At 41.1% G+C, this 15998-nt stretch overlaps 1 protein-coding gene across 1 annotated transcript in view; it reads right to left on the minus strand.

Moving 5' to 3' along the window:
• Positions 1 to 72: 72 nt before the first annotated feature.
• kmt5b (lysine methyltransferase 5B) overlaps positions 73 to 15998 on the minus strand; it is a 30104-nt gene continuing 14178 nt past the window's right edge. Inside the window, exons 3-11 of the mRNA XM_055007301.1 lie at positions 9568 to 9825; positions 9342 to 9489; positions 9095 to 9260; positions 8878 to 8987; positions 7183 to 7349; positions 7061 to 7080; positions 6838 to 6974; positions 6257 to 6456; positions 73 to 6034 (exon numbers count right to left, since the gene is read on the minus strand). Coding sequence (XP_054863276.1) covers positions 4554 to 6034; positions 6257 to 6456; positions 6838 to 6974; positions 7061 to 7080; positions 7183 to 7349; positions 8878 to 8987; positions 9095 to 9260; positions 9342 to 9489; positions 9568 to 9825 — 2687 coding nt within the window. The 3' untranslated portion in view covers positions 73 to 4553. The remainder of the gene's footprint in view (positions 6035 to 6256; positions 6457 to 6837; positions 6975 to 7060; positions 7081 to 7182; positions 7350 to 8877; positions 8988 to 9094; positions 9261 to 9341; positions 9490 to 9567; positions 9826 to 15998) is intronic.

Here is a 15998-nt window from a genome sequence, read left to right on the forward strand (position 1 = left end):
ACTTTTTTCAGCTTTTCATGGTTTAAAACACAGCAACAGAAATGTGTGAAATGGAACCACAAACTCAGAAAACAAGAGTCACAAAGAAACTTTATATAGTTTTCAAGTATTCAAAACTGTTAAATAAGTACAAGATGTGTTCACATGATTTACATATTGGACAATATACGCACTGCCCATTCTTAATTCTCTTTACATGTTTCCCACTAACCCACGCAACACGCTAAAATGTCCGCAAACTATTCACATTTGTTTCGATTTTTTTTCTCTTTTGTGTTTGGAGACGGTGACGGCGGTCTACGGGACACAGACGAGGAGTTTACAGTGATGGTTAGCTGCTGGTGATGTCGACTAGAAACACAACAAACGGGTTCACATTCAGCTGATCCTCGCTCTGCTGCTCAATAAACCACACAATTTACACAAGGACTGACGGAAGCTTCGCATCTTCACTCTCCGCTGATTGGCTGTTGGTCAAAATGTGTCCGAACGCTCCTTAAGGCACCGAATGCTGTTGGAAAGTCCAGATGGGCGACAGATTAAAGGAAAAATGCGAGGTGTTGAACGCTGATTTATTCTTGCTGAGGGTTGGTGTCGGGGCTCGGATGGCAGGAGCTTCAGCAAAACAAACTGAACTAAACGGGGTCACCTGAAGCTCATGGATCATAAACAAAAGAGAAACTGAGTCGACATTTTCCACTTTTAGAGCCACCTGAACCTTTGTAATGTTCCGACTGCAACAACCGTCCCTCTAGAACCTCTGTAGGCGAAAAAAAGTTCCTTCTCCAGGGTTGGTGCAGCTGAACGCCCTACAAAACTTGATGCTGATTGGTTAAACTAAAGAGGTGGAAAACCATGAGGCAGCTTTACACCACAGGAACTGACAGCAGCCACAAGGTGGACATTAGAGAAACTGTCTCATAATTTGTCCATCCAGCAGCTTCAACTCACAATGATAAAATGAGAACCTTAAATTGAGACGGAACGACACAAACACCTAAATTAAGAGGCAACACATCTAAATTACGAGCCAAAACACCTAAATTATGGCAACAGGGCTAATTAATGAGACAAAACCCCAAAATTATGAGACAGAAAGCAAAGAAAAATGCTAAAATTTAATAATTACGGGACAAAAATTCTAAATTATAACAGAAAGTGCTTAAATTATGAGGTAAAATTCTAAATTATGAGAGAAAAAGTGGTCGGTGTTGGTCGATCCGCTACTGAAAACATCTTGAAACTTTAATAATCAACAGAGAATCTGGATGTATGAAGCTTTAAACATGAAAGGATGCAGTTGTGAGGAGTTTTCATGGAAGTAGAAGCTGTGAGCAGATCTGAAACATCTACTGGCCATAACTCCAAGTCTAGTAGGAACCAGAACAGTGGAGGTTTGCTCTCTTACGAACAACTTCAGGTTAGTGACGGAGACGCTGTTGGACAAGGACATCGAGACGACGGCAAAAAAGACCAAATTTATCAGATTGTTGTGGTTTTTTAGGGCTGCTCAGCTGCTTTTCAGTCTACAGAGACGGTTTCTGAGGTCAGAATAAAGGTTCTCGTCGCCCTAAAACAACCCAGAAGTTCCTGCAGTCGAAAAACGTCCAAAAGGTGTTCAGACTGAAACTGAAGAAACGTCTGCATTTGGATGCTTGATAGAATTCACTGAATACACACTGCGATTTAAACTTCTGTGTTGAATCTAGAACCAAACAAACGTCCACAGAGGATCCACTTTAAAGTTCATGATCCATCTACATGCTGTTCTCTGGGTTTCACAGCTCAACTAGTCCACATATAAACTCCACTGGTTCTTCTCTTGTTTCTGTGCTGCAGGAATTTTGGAAAACATTCAACACTTTCTAGCTCATAAGACATTTTGAACTAATACATTAGTGACATAAACACGAGTAGAAGAGTAAATACTCAACACAACGTTGGGAACGTGAGCAGATTCAACACAGAATAAATAATCAAGTTTTAGAAACAAAATAGTGACTGAGAAAAGTTCCTGGAGCGAATTTGAAGCAAACTTTAGAATGCTGCATCAAAAAAACCCAAGTAACTCTGGTTTCTATCAGCTGCATGATGTGGACAGTAGGTGGCGCTGTAGGTTGTGAGTAGAAAAAGAAACGAGCTCTTTAGCTTCATCCAATTCCGTTTGAGCAGATCATTTCTAAGCAACCGGTCCTAGCTGTACTTATACTGCATGAAACTGTAGTTTGCATTTGATTTGTTTGCTAACTGCGAAAAAAAAAAAACTTCAAAGAAGAAACAAGACTTTTATGAGAGAAAAATGAAGGAATTAATCTTTCATGTTCAGTGTTATTGAACCTGTTTCATGTTGTCTGGAGGTGAAATCAATGAAGGAAGCAGATGATGGTGAATTAAACGTTCAGAAACCCTTCAACCCTCACCATCCGAGGGATACTTTTATGAGTATACGTACAACTTTATGTCAGTGATGGAGATGCTGCTGGACGAGGACATCGAAATGACAGAAAAAAAACAGCGAGTTGAACAGATTGTTGTGGTTTTTTTAACCTATAACAATCTGTTGTAGGTTCAACCATGATAAAGAGGGTTGAAGGGTTTCTGAACATTTAACTCACACCATCATCTGCTTCTTTCATGACGGTTCAGAATTCAGGTTCCCATCCAACATGAGCTGCATTAATGGCGACATTTAATATTCTGCAGTTTTTTTATTAACTTTCTAGTGCAATAAATTAAAAATACGGGTAAAAATCAATTGTGGAAACTCGGCTGATGTCAGCGCAGGACGTGACGAGGCTTCAGCAACAATCCACGATGGCAGAGGTCGATAATATGAGACGGTTAAACCCCCATTAGTACATTATTTAGACATCAGTGGTGCAAAAAAAGGAGGAAAGTGCAGCTAAACAGATAAAGAACTTTCTGTGACACTAGAAACCCATCCAAATTATCGTTTGGTGGATTATCTCCGATGATCTGCTCCATCCACAACATTAGAGGAACATCGCGACACCTAAAAATGGTTTTTCCTTTAATCCGTCGCCCGTCTGCTTGTGTGCTCCTGCAAAGAAAAACAACTGAAGCCACTACAACACTCCTGACTGTGTTTCCATTGAAGTTAATGCTGCCGCCATCCACCGGTTACCGGAGAAACAGATGAGGGAAACCGAAGTAGCACCACAAAGAGAAAGTACATGATCCTAACTAGAAGAGTTCAGTGGAAGCTTCTCCTCAGACTCTAGTGTCGACGACTTCAGACCTCTGATTAATAAAAGTGACAGTGGAGATGATTCAGCCCGTCCTTCTCTACGTTTCGCTTTCCTTCCACCGCCTCCAGGTTCCACGTTCCCACCACAGAGCAGCTCCACCGGACTAGAAGACCTTGTGTGCTTTTAATTCTGGTGATAATGCAGCTTTAATTAACAAGTTTACAGCAGAAGAAACACCAGATGTTGTTCTGTTTGACCACTTCCTGTTTGGGCTGCAGAGTCCAGATCGACTAAAACATCAAATTCTGATTGGTTGTTTTCATTCATTCAGTCAAAAAACGGTGAGAAATATTCTGATTCCAGACTCTCAAAAGAGAGAATTTCCTGCTTTTTATGTCAAATATCACTTTAAAATAACCAAGTTGGGGAGTTTGGAGTTGATGTTTCCTCGAATTAAACGTAAATTTGATGTTCTGGTGGAAATATCTAACCTGAGGGAGACTTCTACTGAACATTTACTGGGAGTCAAACTAACTGATGTTGTTGGTGGTTCTGCATTTAGTTTAAAAAGTGGAGCGGAAACTTTCTAAACAGCTCAGCAACCAACATCTGGATCATCCCAGTCATTTCTTAACATTTAATTTCATCATCAAAGGATTAAATACGCTGTAAAGACGAGCGTTTATGTTGATTATTTAGATTTAATTTAGCTGCAGGTAGAGATATCTATGAAATGTTTGGTATCCGAATGATTTTCTAGGTTTCCTTTGGTTCACTGCAGCCCTGATGTGGATAAAACATCTGGATGAATATAAAACTACTTCCTGCTGATTGAACTCTGAGAATAATAAGAGCTGCTGTGATGAAGGGAACATGGTACCTGATTGGCTGATGTTCACTCTGGACCGCCACAGAAACTTACAAACTATGAGACAAAAATCAAAGGATCCATAAAAACCTGCCTATGAGACAGAGGGAATAGTCACCATACTGTACACTTTCTACAATATCCATGTCCATTATGAAGAGAACAAGTGCATTCACTGAAAGGAAGAGTTCAACGTAAAACAAAGTCTCGGTTTTCACTTTTCAGATTATTCAGAAACAAGAGGGTGATTCCTGCCATGATGGATGTCATGAACGTCGCATTAATAGAACTAAAATGACGCGTTGATGAGCAACTCAAGTGAAGAACAGAGATTTGTTTTAGGTTAACAGCACCCTCTAGTAACGTTCATTCAGAGTCTGAATTTCAGCAATTTTCTGTGTTTAAATTACTGTACTTCTTTTACATCAACACAACAGTTGATTAGCGGGTCGTGTTATTTACAGAAGGTCCACAGCTTATGCATTGAGCCTCAGAGACTGATCCTCTCTCCTCCTGGAGGAGATATCGATGTCTATGGAGTCTTTACCCACGATGAGTCGCAGACGCTTCGCCGGAGGAAGTGGAATGAAATCGTCTTCGAACTCGTTGTCGAAGTAGTCGTCGTCATCCTCCTCCCCTTCCTCGTCGTCCTCATCGGACGAAGGCTCCGCCAGAACCTTTTGGGTCCGATGTCCACCGTTCCGGGCCTCCAGACCCGGAGCCATGTCCCCGTTGTACGACACCTGGTCTTTAGCATGGGATATTCTCCGAGCATCGTCCTCCCGCTTCAGCTGGATCTTCAGCTTGGTGGCGTTGCCGTGGACGACAGGGGCGAAGCCATTGTTGAGCTTGGCGATGTAGGAGCTGCCTTTGTCCTTGTCGTGGTCTTTGCTGAACTTGATGCTGATCTTGCTGGAGGAGGCCGAGTTGACGGTGGCGGCGGAGAGGTTGGAGGATGCGATGGCGTCTCCGGGGTCGTTGGTCTTGCTGCTGCTGCTGTCTCTCCGCCGGCGGAGCGTCAGTTTGGGGATCCCCGTGTTGTTCTCCAGGATCAGCTGAGCGTCGTATCGCGTGATGCGCCGCTTCTTCTTCCCCTTGTCCTGCGACCGGCAGCTGCTCTTCCCCTTGTCCCTGCGGAGGGACTTGCTACAGTTGGCGATGCCGTTATAGTCCCTGTGCCGGTCGGCGAAGCTCAGCAGCACATTCCCACAGTCTGAGAAGTTGGCGGTGTGGCTGCCGGCCACCGGCATGAACGGCTCACCGTACGAGTCCTCGCATTTAATCGTCCGCTCGGTCCGGAGTTGTGTCAGCCGTTTCCGTCTGGTCCGTGAGCCTCTCCTGGCGTAGCCGGCGTCTAAAGCCGGCTGCTCCAGAGCGACTCCGTGGTGGAGGTACTCCTCCATGTCGGCCGGCTCCGTCTTGATGACGACTCCTCCGGGCACCGGGCTCAGGCCGTCCATGGCGCTGGGCTCCAGCTTAATGCCGGCCGCCGTTTCCTGGGCTTTTACAAGCGTCCGTGTGGACCTGCGAGTTCTGTACGTGGAACACTGGCTGCCCTCGCTGCTCTTAACAGCTGCCACGTTGCCGTTCTCCTTGGCGGCATGCCGGGTGATGCAGCCCCGCTGGCCTGGCGCCGGCTGGACCGGCTCCTGACTGTCCTTCTCTTTCTTGACGGTGACGCCTTTACACAGCGACACCTTCGAGTCCCTGAGACCCAGCTGGCAAGTCTCTCCTTTGGCCGACGTCTTGGGCTCCGCCGCCCTCCTGCGACTCCGCAACTGGACTTTACTTAGTGAAGGCTTGGATTGGGATTTTAGTCTCTTTGGTACCCTGTTATTGTTTACACGACCTTGTTTTGAACATGAGGTAGAAAGGGCTCTGGACAAAGTCTGTCTGGTTTGAGTCCTGTTTTTATACTTCAGGCCAGATGAGGATGATGATGTTCTTTTTCTGGCAGCTGCAGGAGAACAGAAAACACTGAACATTATCAGGGTTTCAGATACATGAGAGGTGATGTTTCTGAGCTCCATCAGCTTTAATAAAACAGAACTCTGAGGGAGACTCATGGCAGGAAGAAGAGACAAAAGAACATGAAGACATTCATCACTTCACCGTAATAAATCTGGATTTCACTGATGTAATTAGCAGTTTAACATGTTGAGACTGCAGAGACTCTTACATTGATGTGTTTTTGGCATTTCCTGAGAGTCTACGTCGGTGTGGGAGCCCACAGAGTGACTGTCGGAGCTCCGGTTTCCTTCTCCGAGCTTCTTCAGCCTGTTCAGACGTTTGTCCGTCTCCCGCAACCCGTACTTGCTGTTGATCACCGGTACTTCCACTGGTAGCCCAGCTTTGGATTTAAAAGCACCAGTTCCCCGTCTGCAGAGCAAAAACACCAAAAAATAAAGTGTCTGTTCATCATTTCCCCCTTTCAGAGGGAATGATTTCTCTACGAGTTTGGTGATTAACTGAATGTAAACCTAAAAACAAGATGCTTCGCGTCTCATTACAAAATTCTTGCAGCTGATCCATGACTGATTCGAGATTTTTAAAACAGCTGGTAGAACAAATAATCAAAGAAATTCAAGTTTTCTGAGTTCTCTCTCCTTCTTCATGTTGTTCTGGTTCCACAGAGGTTCAGGACTTTAGATTGTAGTAAAAAAATCTGCTAACAACGAGGAAAAATGAGACAGGAGCAAAAAACCTGCATCAGCTTCACCTGTCTGCTCCTACTTTATCACCCATTACTGCCGTATTTACCTTTCACACGTATAGCATTCACAAAACTCATTGCTCTCCCCAAAAAACCCGTCTCCGTAGTAACATGAGATTTCCTCTCCGGGTTCGATGTCCCTCAAAACCTTCACACAGGCCGTGTCTCTTCCTGTCGACACAAACTGAACATAAACGATTAAAAAAACGTTAGTTAGAGGACTTTATAGACGTAGGAATAAATGACACCAAAACCTTTAGGCAGCCTCACCTTACAGTTTGGTCGACAATCTGCAGGAGATAAACAAAAAGACAAAACACAGACGGTTAGTATCTGAATGGAGACGTTTTTAAGGTGTGTAGTTACAGGTGAACTCAGGTAAATATGGGTACCGTGATTGATGAATGCAGCAGGTCCGAGCCACAGCTGAGCACAGTTCTTGCGTGTGGAGTACATGACGCTGAAGTCGTTCTCTCCGTGTCGCAGCAGCAGGTTCTCTTCGCTCTCCGACAGCTCGGCGATGCAGCCGACGAGGTACTCGATCTTATCATTCCTTTTCCTGCAACATCGACCGAGGCGGACAGGTGAGTTACACTCAGGTAGCACTTCCTTGTTCTCTGGGTTTGCTGTTTATAATCATCGGAACGTTAGCAGCAAACAAGCTGAGAGAAGCTTTTATTAAAAACCGCAGCGGGGAAGAGTGCAGAGGTACGGCAGCCAAGGACCGAGCAAAAAGTAGTGAATAGGGCTGCAACTATGGATGAATCGATGAAGAACGTTACGTCATCAAAAGCAGAAGTGAGCGCGCTGTGCAACAGAAATAACCATCCGGGCTGAACGCTGAACATGGACGGACATCTGTGCCGTATTGTGCGTATATATGTACGACACACTTCTGCTGTTGATGCCATAACGAGCTCAGACGATTCATCGATTGTTGCAGCTCTAGTAGGGAACATCAGCGGAAAAATAAAAAAATACCCTCAAGATACAGGAGGTCCTCGACTTACGTCCGAATTCCGTTCCTACGGCCCAACGTAAGTCGATTTTCGCTGTAACTCACACTCTCCTACACATGCCCTGTGTAAAACACAGCATCTTGACCCATGTTTGTCGGTGTTTCTTTCTGTTCCCAGCGTTTTATTCTGTCTAATTTCACTTCCATGGAGACGGCTTTCCTTTTCTTCCAAGCATCAGAAGAGTCTGACTTACGCTGGGAGCCATAATGAAGGACAAAAAGTTAGTGAATGTAGCACAATCCAAGGTGGTGTACAACTGGAGAACGGAAACAAAGCTGTCTTATAGCGCCACATGACGACGTATTCATCCACTCCACTCGTCAACTAGTTCCACGTAACCAGTTCTGATGTAAAAATGAAACGCTGTAGGTCAATGAAGTCGTAAACCGAGGACCTCCAGTATACACAAGTACTGTTGATATTCCACAATTACATGCTAAAATGAATGAACAACGTTGTTTAGGTAGCTAGCTGGCAAAAAACATACCAATGCTTAGCTTAGTGGATTTTAGAATTTGTCATCTTAACAGAAACACATCATAATATTGTTTTACAAACAGAAAGAAATTCCTGCCACAATAAAATAAACTAACATTTGAACTTAGCAGCTTTTATCCAAAGCAATGTACAGATTCTTCCTATGTGGAAAATAAAAATAATACGCATATCTACATATTGAAAAACACAATTATTATTATTATTATTATTTTTTTTTTAATTGCAGAGATTTTTCCATGAGTAGAAATTAAAAAAAATAAAAAATTCTGATAATGCAGAGGTCCTTCTGTGAGTACAAAATTCTACTCTTGCATGGATTTTTGTACACATAGAAAACATGAATATAGTTTTTTAAAAATGTACAAAACATTCTTATTGTATAGATTCTTCTGAGTGGAAACACTGACATCTTGAACAGGTTCTTCTTGGAGTAGAAAATACTAATATTGCATAAATTCTCGTGTATGTTGACCAGATCGTTGCTGTTTTTTAAAGGTAAAAACATTTATAAGCAACAGGTTTGAGCGTGTTGATGTCGAAGGCTTTTACAACCTAGAATAATCTCCTCACCACTCCTTCGTCGCCACGATTTTAGCTCCGTTCTGCTCCGATGAGTAACGGTTACAGGGAAGAATCTCGAAGCCGCTGTCGGTGGCGAACATCCGCAGATAAACGAACACCTGAACGAAACAGGAAGTTAAACTACAGATAGATAGATAAATAGATAGAATATGACTATAGATAGATAGACTATAGATAATTCGATAGATAGATAGATAGGGTTTACATGCTGCTTGAAGAGCTTCTCCTGAGCCTTGGTCTTGTGCAGAAACAGGTTTCTGGACCAGTCTCCTGTCGTCAGAGATCTGAAGGCCTTCTCCAGGTTGTCGTGTTTCTTGAAGCGCTCGATGATCTCCTTCAGCTCCTCCTGCCTCCCTTTGACCGGTCGGAATCTGTTGGGACACAATCCGGAAGCAAAATGTTAGAATCAGAAAGAACGCCCAGTGGGGAACCTGTGTGGCCGATCTGTCCACCTGGTGTTCATCTTGTGAGTCTGAAAACCCAGATAGGGGTCGAGGATGAGGCTGGTGGTCAGGTCATCGTTCTCACAGAGCTCCTTAGCGGTCATTCCTGAGGACGGCACGTAGCGCCGCTCGGCCTCCAGACTGGCTGCATTAAACCCTGTAAAGACATGATAGGACGTTAGAGGACGGAGCTGCAGCAGAAGCAGATCTTCAGGTGTCTCTGGGCTCCACTCACTGCGGCTACATCTCCGGTTTCTGGGGTGAGTCTTGCTGTGTCGCAGCGACGCTCGCTGAGGATGCTGGGAGCGAGTCTGGCTCTGGCTCACCGGCTGCTCGCTGGTCAACTTGTTTCCGTGTCGTCTGCCATTTAATACCATGTTCTTGGATTCGCCCAGCCACTTCATGCCCACAAGCCCCCTGGTCCAGTTGCATTTAGTCTCCGAGATGAAGAAACGCTCTCGAGTGGGGAAGACGGGGATCCAGAGTTTGAAACCTGCAGGACCAAGAACAAACATTTAAAACCTTTCTGTATTTATCTGGATGGGACAGTGGACATTAATCTCATAATAGTTTACACAAGGTTGCAGTAAATTAGCCGGATTTAGCACAAGGCCCAATCATAAAAGAAAAACATACAGATGGATAAAAACAACATAGTAAAACAAAGACATGACAAACTAATTTCACCTGGTTTAAACCTGCCCTAAGTGCTGCTATTTTAGTAACAACAAACGTGTGAAACTCTCAGAGCCGCAACGATTAACCGACTAGTTTATGAACTTTAATCAGTGAGTAATTAACTACTAAATCAATCTAAAATTAATTGCAACCTAAACTCTCAGATTTTAGCTTCTTAGTTGTTAATATTTTCTGGTTTCTGTCCTCCTCAATGACAGCAAACTATTTTTCAGTTGTGAACAAAAAAAACACATTTGAGGAAACTCTGATCAGCATTTTTGACCATTTCACACCAAACAGCTGATCAAATGATCCAGAAAATAATAAACTCTGATAATAAAGATCAGTTCACCCTTGGTAGGACTCAGTGTGGTTTGTTAGTGGAGAGAACTGTGAATTGAATGTAAAATTTAAGAGAAACTATTATTAAATCTACATTTTTGGCTTCTTTAGAACTAAAACAATGACTTTCATCAGTGATTAATTCTAATTACTAATTGTTTTGTCTCTAACATATCACAGAATAGTGAAAATGTCCAACACAGAGTCTCTGGTGACATCTTAAAACATTATTTTTGTTTGATCAGCAGTCATAAAACATCCAGAGCTGCAAAGATTACTGGATTAGTTGTAAATTATTTAATTATTTATCTACTGGTGTCATTTTTTGAAATAAAAATTCTCTACATTTTGTGATTGGAGCTTCTTAGATGTGAATATTTTCTGGTTTCTCTCCTCCTAAGTGACAATAAACTGAATAAAACAAGACATTCGTCATTTTGGACCTCAGGAAACACTGATCAACATGTTCTGATATTTCAGAAACCAAACTACTAATCCTTTAATTGAGAGAAAAAATGAAGTAATTATTAGCAGCAGCTCCATTACGGACAGAAAATTCATCTGCAGTAATTTTATTAACTGAAATTTTAGTTTTGAAGTAAAACATGTCCAGTACTTGCTGCTTTAACTTTACAAAAGTGATGATTTGATGCTTTTACATGTCGTACATAAAGATAAACTGAACAAAAACAAAACATCTGAAGCTGTGTCCCTTTATACATTAAACAAACAACTAATAATTCAGTTCCTAAAATACTAGAAACTTCTGTCAGTCAGAACACTTTTGTTGATCTGTTCACGCCTTCTTGGTTGAAATTATAAGTAGACACTCATCATTTTACAGTTGATTTATTAGTCCATCAAAGGAAAATTAATTTGAAACAAGGTCAAACATTTGCTGGTTTTAGTTTCTTAAATGTGTGAATTTGCTGCTTTTCTTTGTCAAATATGATCATTTATAAAATATCTGAGTTTTGGACTGATGGATAAATCAGTAAATATGAAGTTTAAGCTGCAGGAAGATAAAAACTGAATGAATAATCAGTGAAAAGAGAAAGTAATTCTTGGTTGCATCCAGAGTTCACTGAGTTCTGCCCGACAGCAGAACAAGTTCCTCACACTCAGACTATCTGTTGGTTATCAGGCCTCAGTAAACTGAAGAACGGCGGTCAGTGAAGTCGGTTATCAGCCGGTTATCAGCCAGTTCAACCCAAACACCACCGACTGTTAACAGCTTCATTAATATCTCTGCCTCAGAGCATGAATCCAACTCCAACTTCTATTATGTACGACGAAATTAAAGAACAAACATAAAAACATCACTGAAACTCATGAGTCGGCTCACTGCAGGTCTTATAGGATCAACGAGTACAAGGCTTTAGTTGATTTAGGATTATATCGCTGTATAAACACCTTCAGGAAAATAAAATCTGCTTTAACCTCAGTCAACAGGAAGAAATAAAACAAGAAAGACCAGAGTTTCCTCCACTTCTCTCATATTTACTCATCAGGGACAGGAAACCTTTAGACTCTAAAATCTGTTCTGTTCAAATGTCATCTGCAGGTCAGGTGTGCAGCATCAGTTACCATGGCGATGATGCCCATTAAGAGGTGAGTTTAACCTAAAGGTTCCTCTCTAACCCCAGATCCTGTAGTCCGACACCGATTAGTCACATTAAACATCCAGTAAACGAACAATAAAACCGACTACCGGCTGCAGATTCACCCTCTGAACTCCAGAACCTGCCGGCTGGTTTGAAAGACGTCTCATCTTTGAAAGAAATTAAACAAAAGACAACAAAATTAACCCTTTAACGTCTACCATTGTGCAAAACCACCAGGATATATTCTTACATTTTTACAGACTGTAGTGCAGTTTTTTTGAGTATTTTTATTTGCTTTACATCAATATAACCCGTATATCTCAACTTTAATAATATGTATTGATTTATGTCTGAACTACTACAATAAATTGTTTAAAAGTGCAATAAACCTTAAAAAAAGAAACTTTTTTTAGTGTTTTCCCACATATATTTCAAAATAGAGAAATTGCATAGCTGTGTCATAACATTTCTGTTATGTGTGCTTTATTGTGTATTTTACAAACCCATCACTGCAACCAAAAAGTGCTCTGAGACCTGGTGAATGTGTGAAATGTTGGTCTAACTCCTCTGATTTTATAAGCAAAAAGAACGATGGATCTGTCTGATCTGGTTTCACATCTACCACCAATCCCCCCAACCCTTCACTGGGATCCAAAGGGTTAAACCGTTTATCAGCAAGAAACTTTAAAAACAGGAAAATTCCTCAGAGTTCCAACTTTCCTTCAGTGCTTCAACTACTCATGTTCTGCAAAATTAACAACACTTTCATCAAAAATCCCTTCATTCAGGTGTCAGTTTTTAAAAATGTCAAAAATGAACAATTTGCTTGAATCAAAATCTATAAAAACTAAAAATTCTGCGGTCCACAACGTAACCATGAAGCCACGACCGACTCAGCTGTGAGCAACGATCACGTGAGAAAAAATCTAAACGTGTTCAGATTGAACTGCAGGCAGTGTTTCCACGGAGAGACTGAGAGGAAAACCAATTAAATAAACTCAACATGGCTCAGAAACAATGAACAGACGAGGAGGTTGTTGGAGATCCATTCAGCATGGAGAAACATCTTTCTAGATGATGAGCAGAGTGGAGAGGAAACATCTGAAGGCTGTAAAACTGAAACTATTTTAACATCTACAGTGTGTGGAGCCTCCATTTTTACAGAGTTGGTTAAAACGATACATACTTGGAAAAATGTTGGACATTCTGATTCTAGATTTTTTTATTTTTGGTAAAAATAAAAAAAAAATCTAAGAAATTCAACTTTTTAAAATGTTTTATTTCATTCTAAATTTCTGGATTTTTTTTGGTAAATGAATCAGTAATTTTCTTCTTTTATCTGATATTTTGGCATTTTGTGTCAAACTGCAGAGAAGACTCACACAAACAAAAATGAAACACAAACCGACAAATTGAGACATAAAACAACAACAACAAAGTGACCACAGCAACACACAAAACAACAACAATGCAGACTAAACTATCCCTCAGAGTTTGGGTCAGCTGTAAAAATGTAAATAATTAAATATTTATTAATAAATTGCCAAAAAATACAGCACTTACTCGAACCAGATTCTGTAAAAAAATAAAATTCTGCCTTTCTCTGCACAACCATGAAGACATCGACCCACTGACCTACAACCAACAATCACTGAACAATAATTCAGGGACTTTTCAGCTGAACGAGTATAAAAACTAATTAAACGTGTAAATAGTTACATATATACAGAATGTGGAGTGTCCACTTGGAAAAATGTTGGATAATTTCTGCACAATAATCAATATTATTTCCTTCTTTAAAAATAATTTCCATCATTCTGTGTCAGACTGACAGAAGACATTTATGAGTTCTGTTTTATGTTCTGTTGTTTTCTCCTGACTACATCCTTGCTTGTGTTGGATCTACTCTCAGATGTTCACCACCGTTCTAAAGTTTGGGGTCACCCACATAATCCCATGTTTTCCATGAAAACTCCCACTTTTCTCCATGTGCTAACATAACTGCACAAGGGTTTTCTAATCATCAATGAACCTTTCAACACCATTAGCTAACACAATGTAGCATTAGAACACAGGAATGATGGTTGCTGGAAATGTTCCTCTGTACCTCTATGGAGATATTCCATTAAAAATCAGCCGTTTCCAGCTAGAATAGTCATTTACCACATTAACAATGTCTACACTGGATTTATCATTTTTTTTGTGCTGTCTTCATTGAAAAAAAAGATCTTGTTTCTAAAGTAAGGACATTTCTTAGTGACCCTAAACTTTTGAACGGTAGTGGAATAAAAAACAGTAAAAATATAGAGAAAATATATTAAAAATACAGTAAAAATATATTAAAAATACAGTAGAAATATATTTAAAATACAGCAAAATATATTAAAAATACAGTAAAAATAGAGTAAAAAATATATTTAAAATACAGCAAAAATATATATAAAATGCAGTAAAAACATTAAAAATATACTAAAAATACAGCAAAAACATTTAAAAATACAGTAAAAATACAATAAAAATACATCAAGAATACAGTAAATATAGTAAAAATAGTAGTAATAGTAGTAGCAGTAGTAGTAATAGTATAGTAAAAATAGATTAAAAAAATACAGTAAAAATATAGCAAAAAAAAGTCTCAAAAATGCAGTAAAAATATATTAAAAACAGAGTAGAAATCTAGTAAAAACACAGTATAAATAGAATCCTGTATTTTGGTTCTTTTATAGATTTAATAAAGTTAGATTAAATTTAATGTTATCTTCACTGAAAAAAAATGATTTTCTTTCAAAAATAAGGACATTTCTAAGTGAGCCCAAACTTTTGAACGGTGGTATACGACGCTCTGGATAAAAGCATCTCCTAAATGAAACTGTAGAGATGTATTTTTCTCTCTTCTTCTACATTTTGGTGTGTGTCCAGGACTGTAGATTGCAGAGTAAATATAACAGACGCTCTGATAAAACACGCAGAGAGGGCCTTTTGGAGCTGGGAGGGCTGACCCAGGTGTGACAGGTGACACACAGCCAGTTTTAAATGATCCTGCAGCGCCTCCTAGTGGTAACCTCAAACACTGCAGCTGCATACTGTCAAGTGCAACACAACCGTCTTCGGTCCCTTCATCCATCCACACCTAGAAAGTCCAGCTTTGTTCACGTAAACACCGTAGAAACCCCTCAAACACCGGGAGCTGAATGAACCCGTTATCATCCCACAGCATTAGCATGGAGCACGGAGCTGCTGTTTAGCTCCGCGGCTAGCTGCTACAAACACACAGGGATCGGCCGTGGAAACCCGGAAGGCCACACCGACATCTGAGGCCGACACTGGGCCACAGCTTCCCAAACGTCGGCCGAACTGTTCGTAACCAGCCGCCGCCTCTCCGGCCTCCGTCCCCTAGTGTTAGCATGCGGCTAACCGCGGAAGAAGAGCAGCGACACACCGCCGACACGTTCACACCACAAACACAACAGTCCCGACCACAAAGACCCGCACCGGGAGTCACCGGGAGGGGGCATTTAACGGGTCCATCACACACGTTAAGTCCACATCACGACAGTTTCTCCCGTCTAGCGTCCGGGCTGCTAACGTGCAGCTAACAGAGCTAGCAGTGTGAATAATAAACGTGTCTGCTGCTGCTCAGACCGCAGATCTGAGAGGATTTAAACACTCAGGTACTCACTAGTTGGTGTTAGCTGCCGTCAAACTTCACTCAGCGAGCTGCTAACTTAGCTCCAAACTGAAGTTAGCTTCTGAATGAAGGCTTCCGAGGCAGCACTTAAGGGAGAAGATAAGGGAAACTTAACTTCCAGCACTCAGATGGTGTTATCCCTCAGTTTGATGATGCTAATTAGGTCTGAAATCCACTTTAACAGCTGTGAAAATGCAAAAAACGAGATTTCACAGCTTTTTTTCACACGTAGACCAGCTCCAGATCTATAACCACTGTATGTTAACGACTTAAATCTGCTCAAGATGATACTACAGAGGCTAGAAGGTTCCATTTAGCATGAAAATCACATTAAACACAGTCAAGATTAAAGAC

The sequence above is a fragment of the Amphiprion ocellaris genome, chromosome 1 (assembly GCF_022539595.1).
Source record: "Amphiprion ocellaris isolate individual 3 ecotype Okinawa chromosome 1, ASM2253959v1, whole genome shotgun sequence".
NCBI lineage: Eukaryota > Metazoa > Chordata > Actinopteri > Pomacentridae > Amphiprion > Amphiprion ocellaris.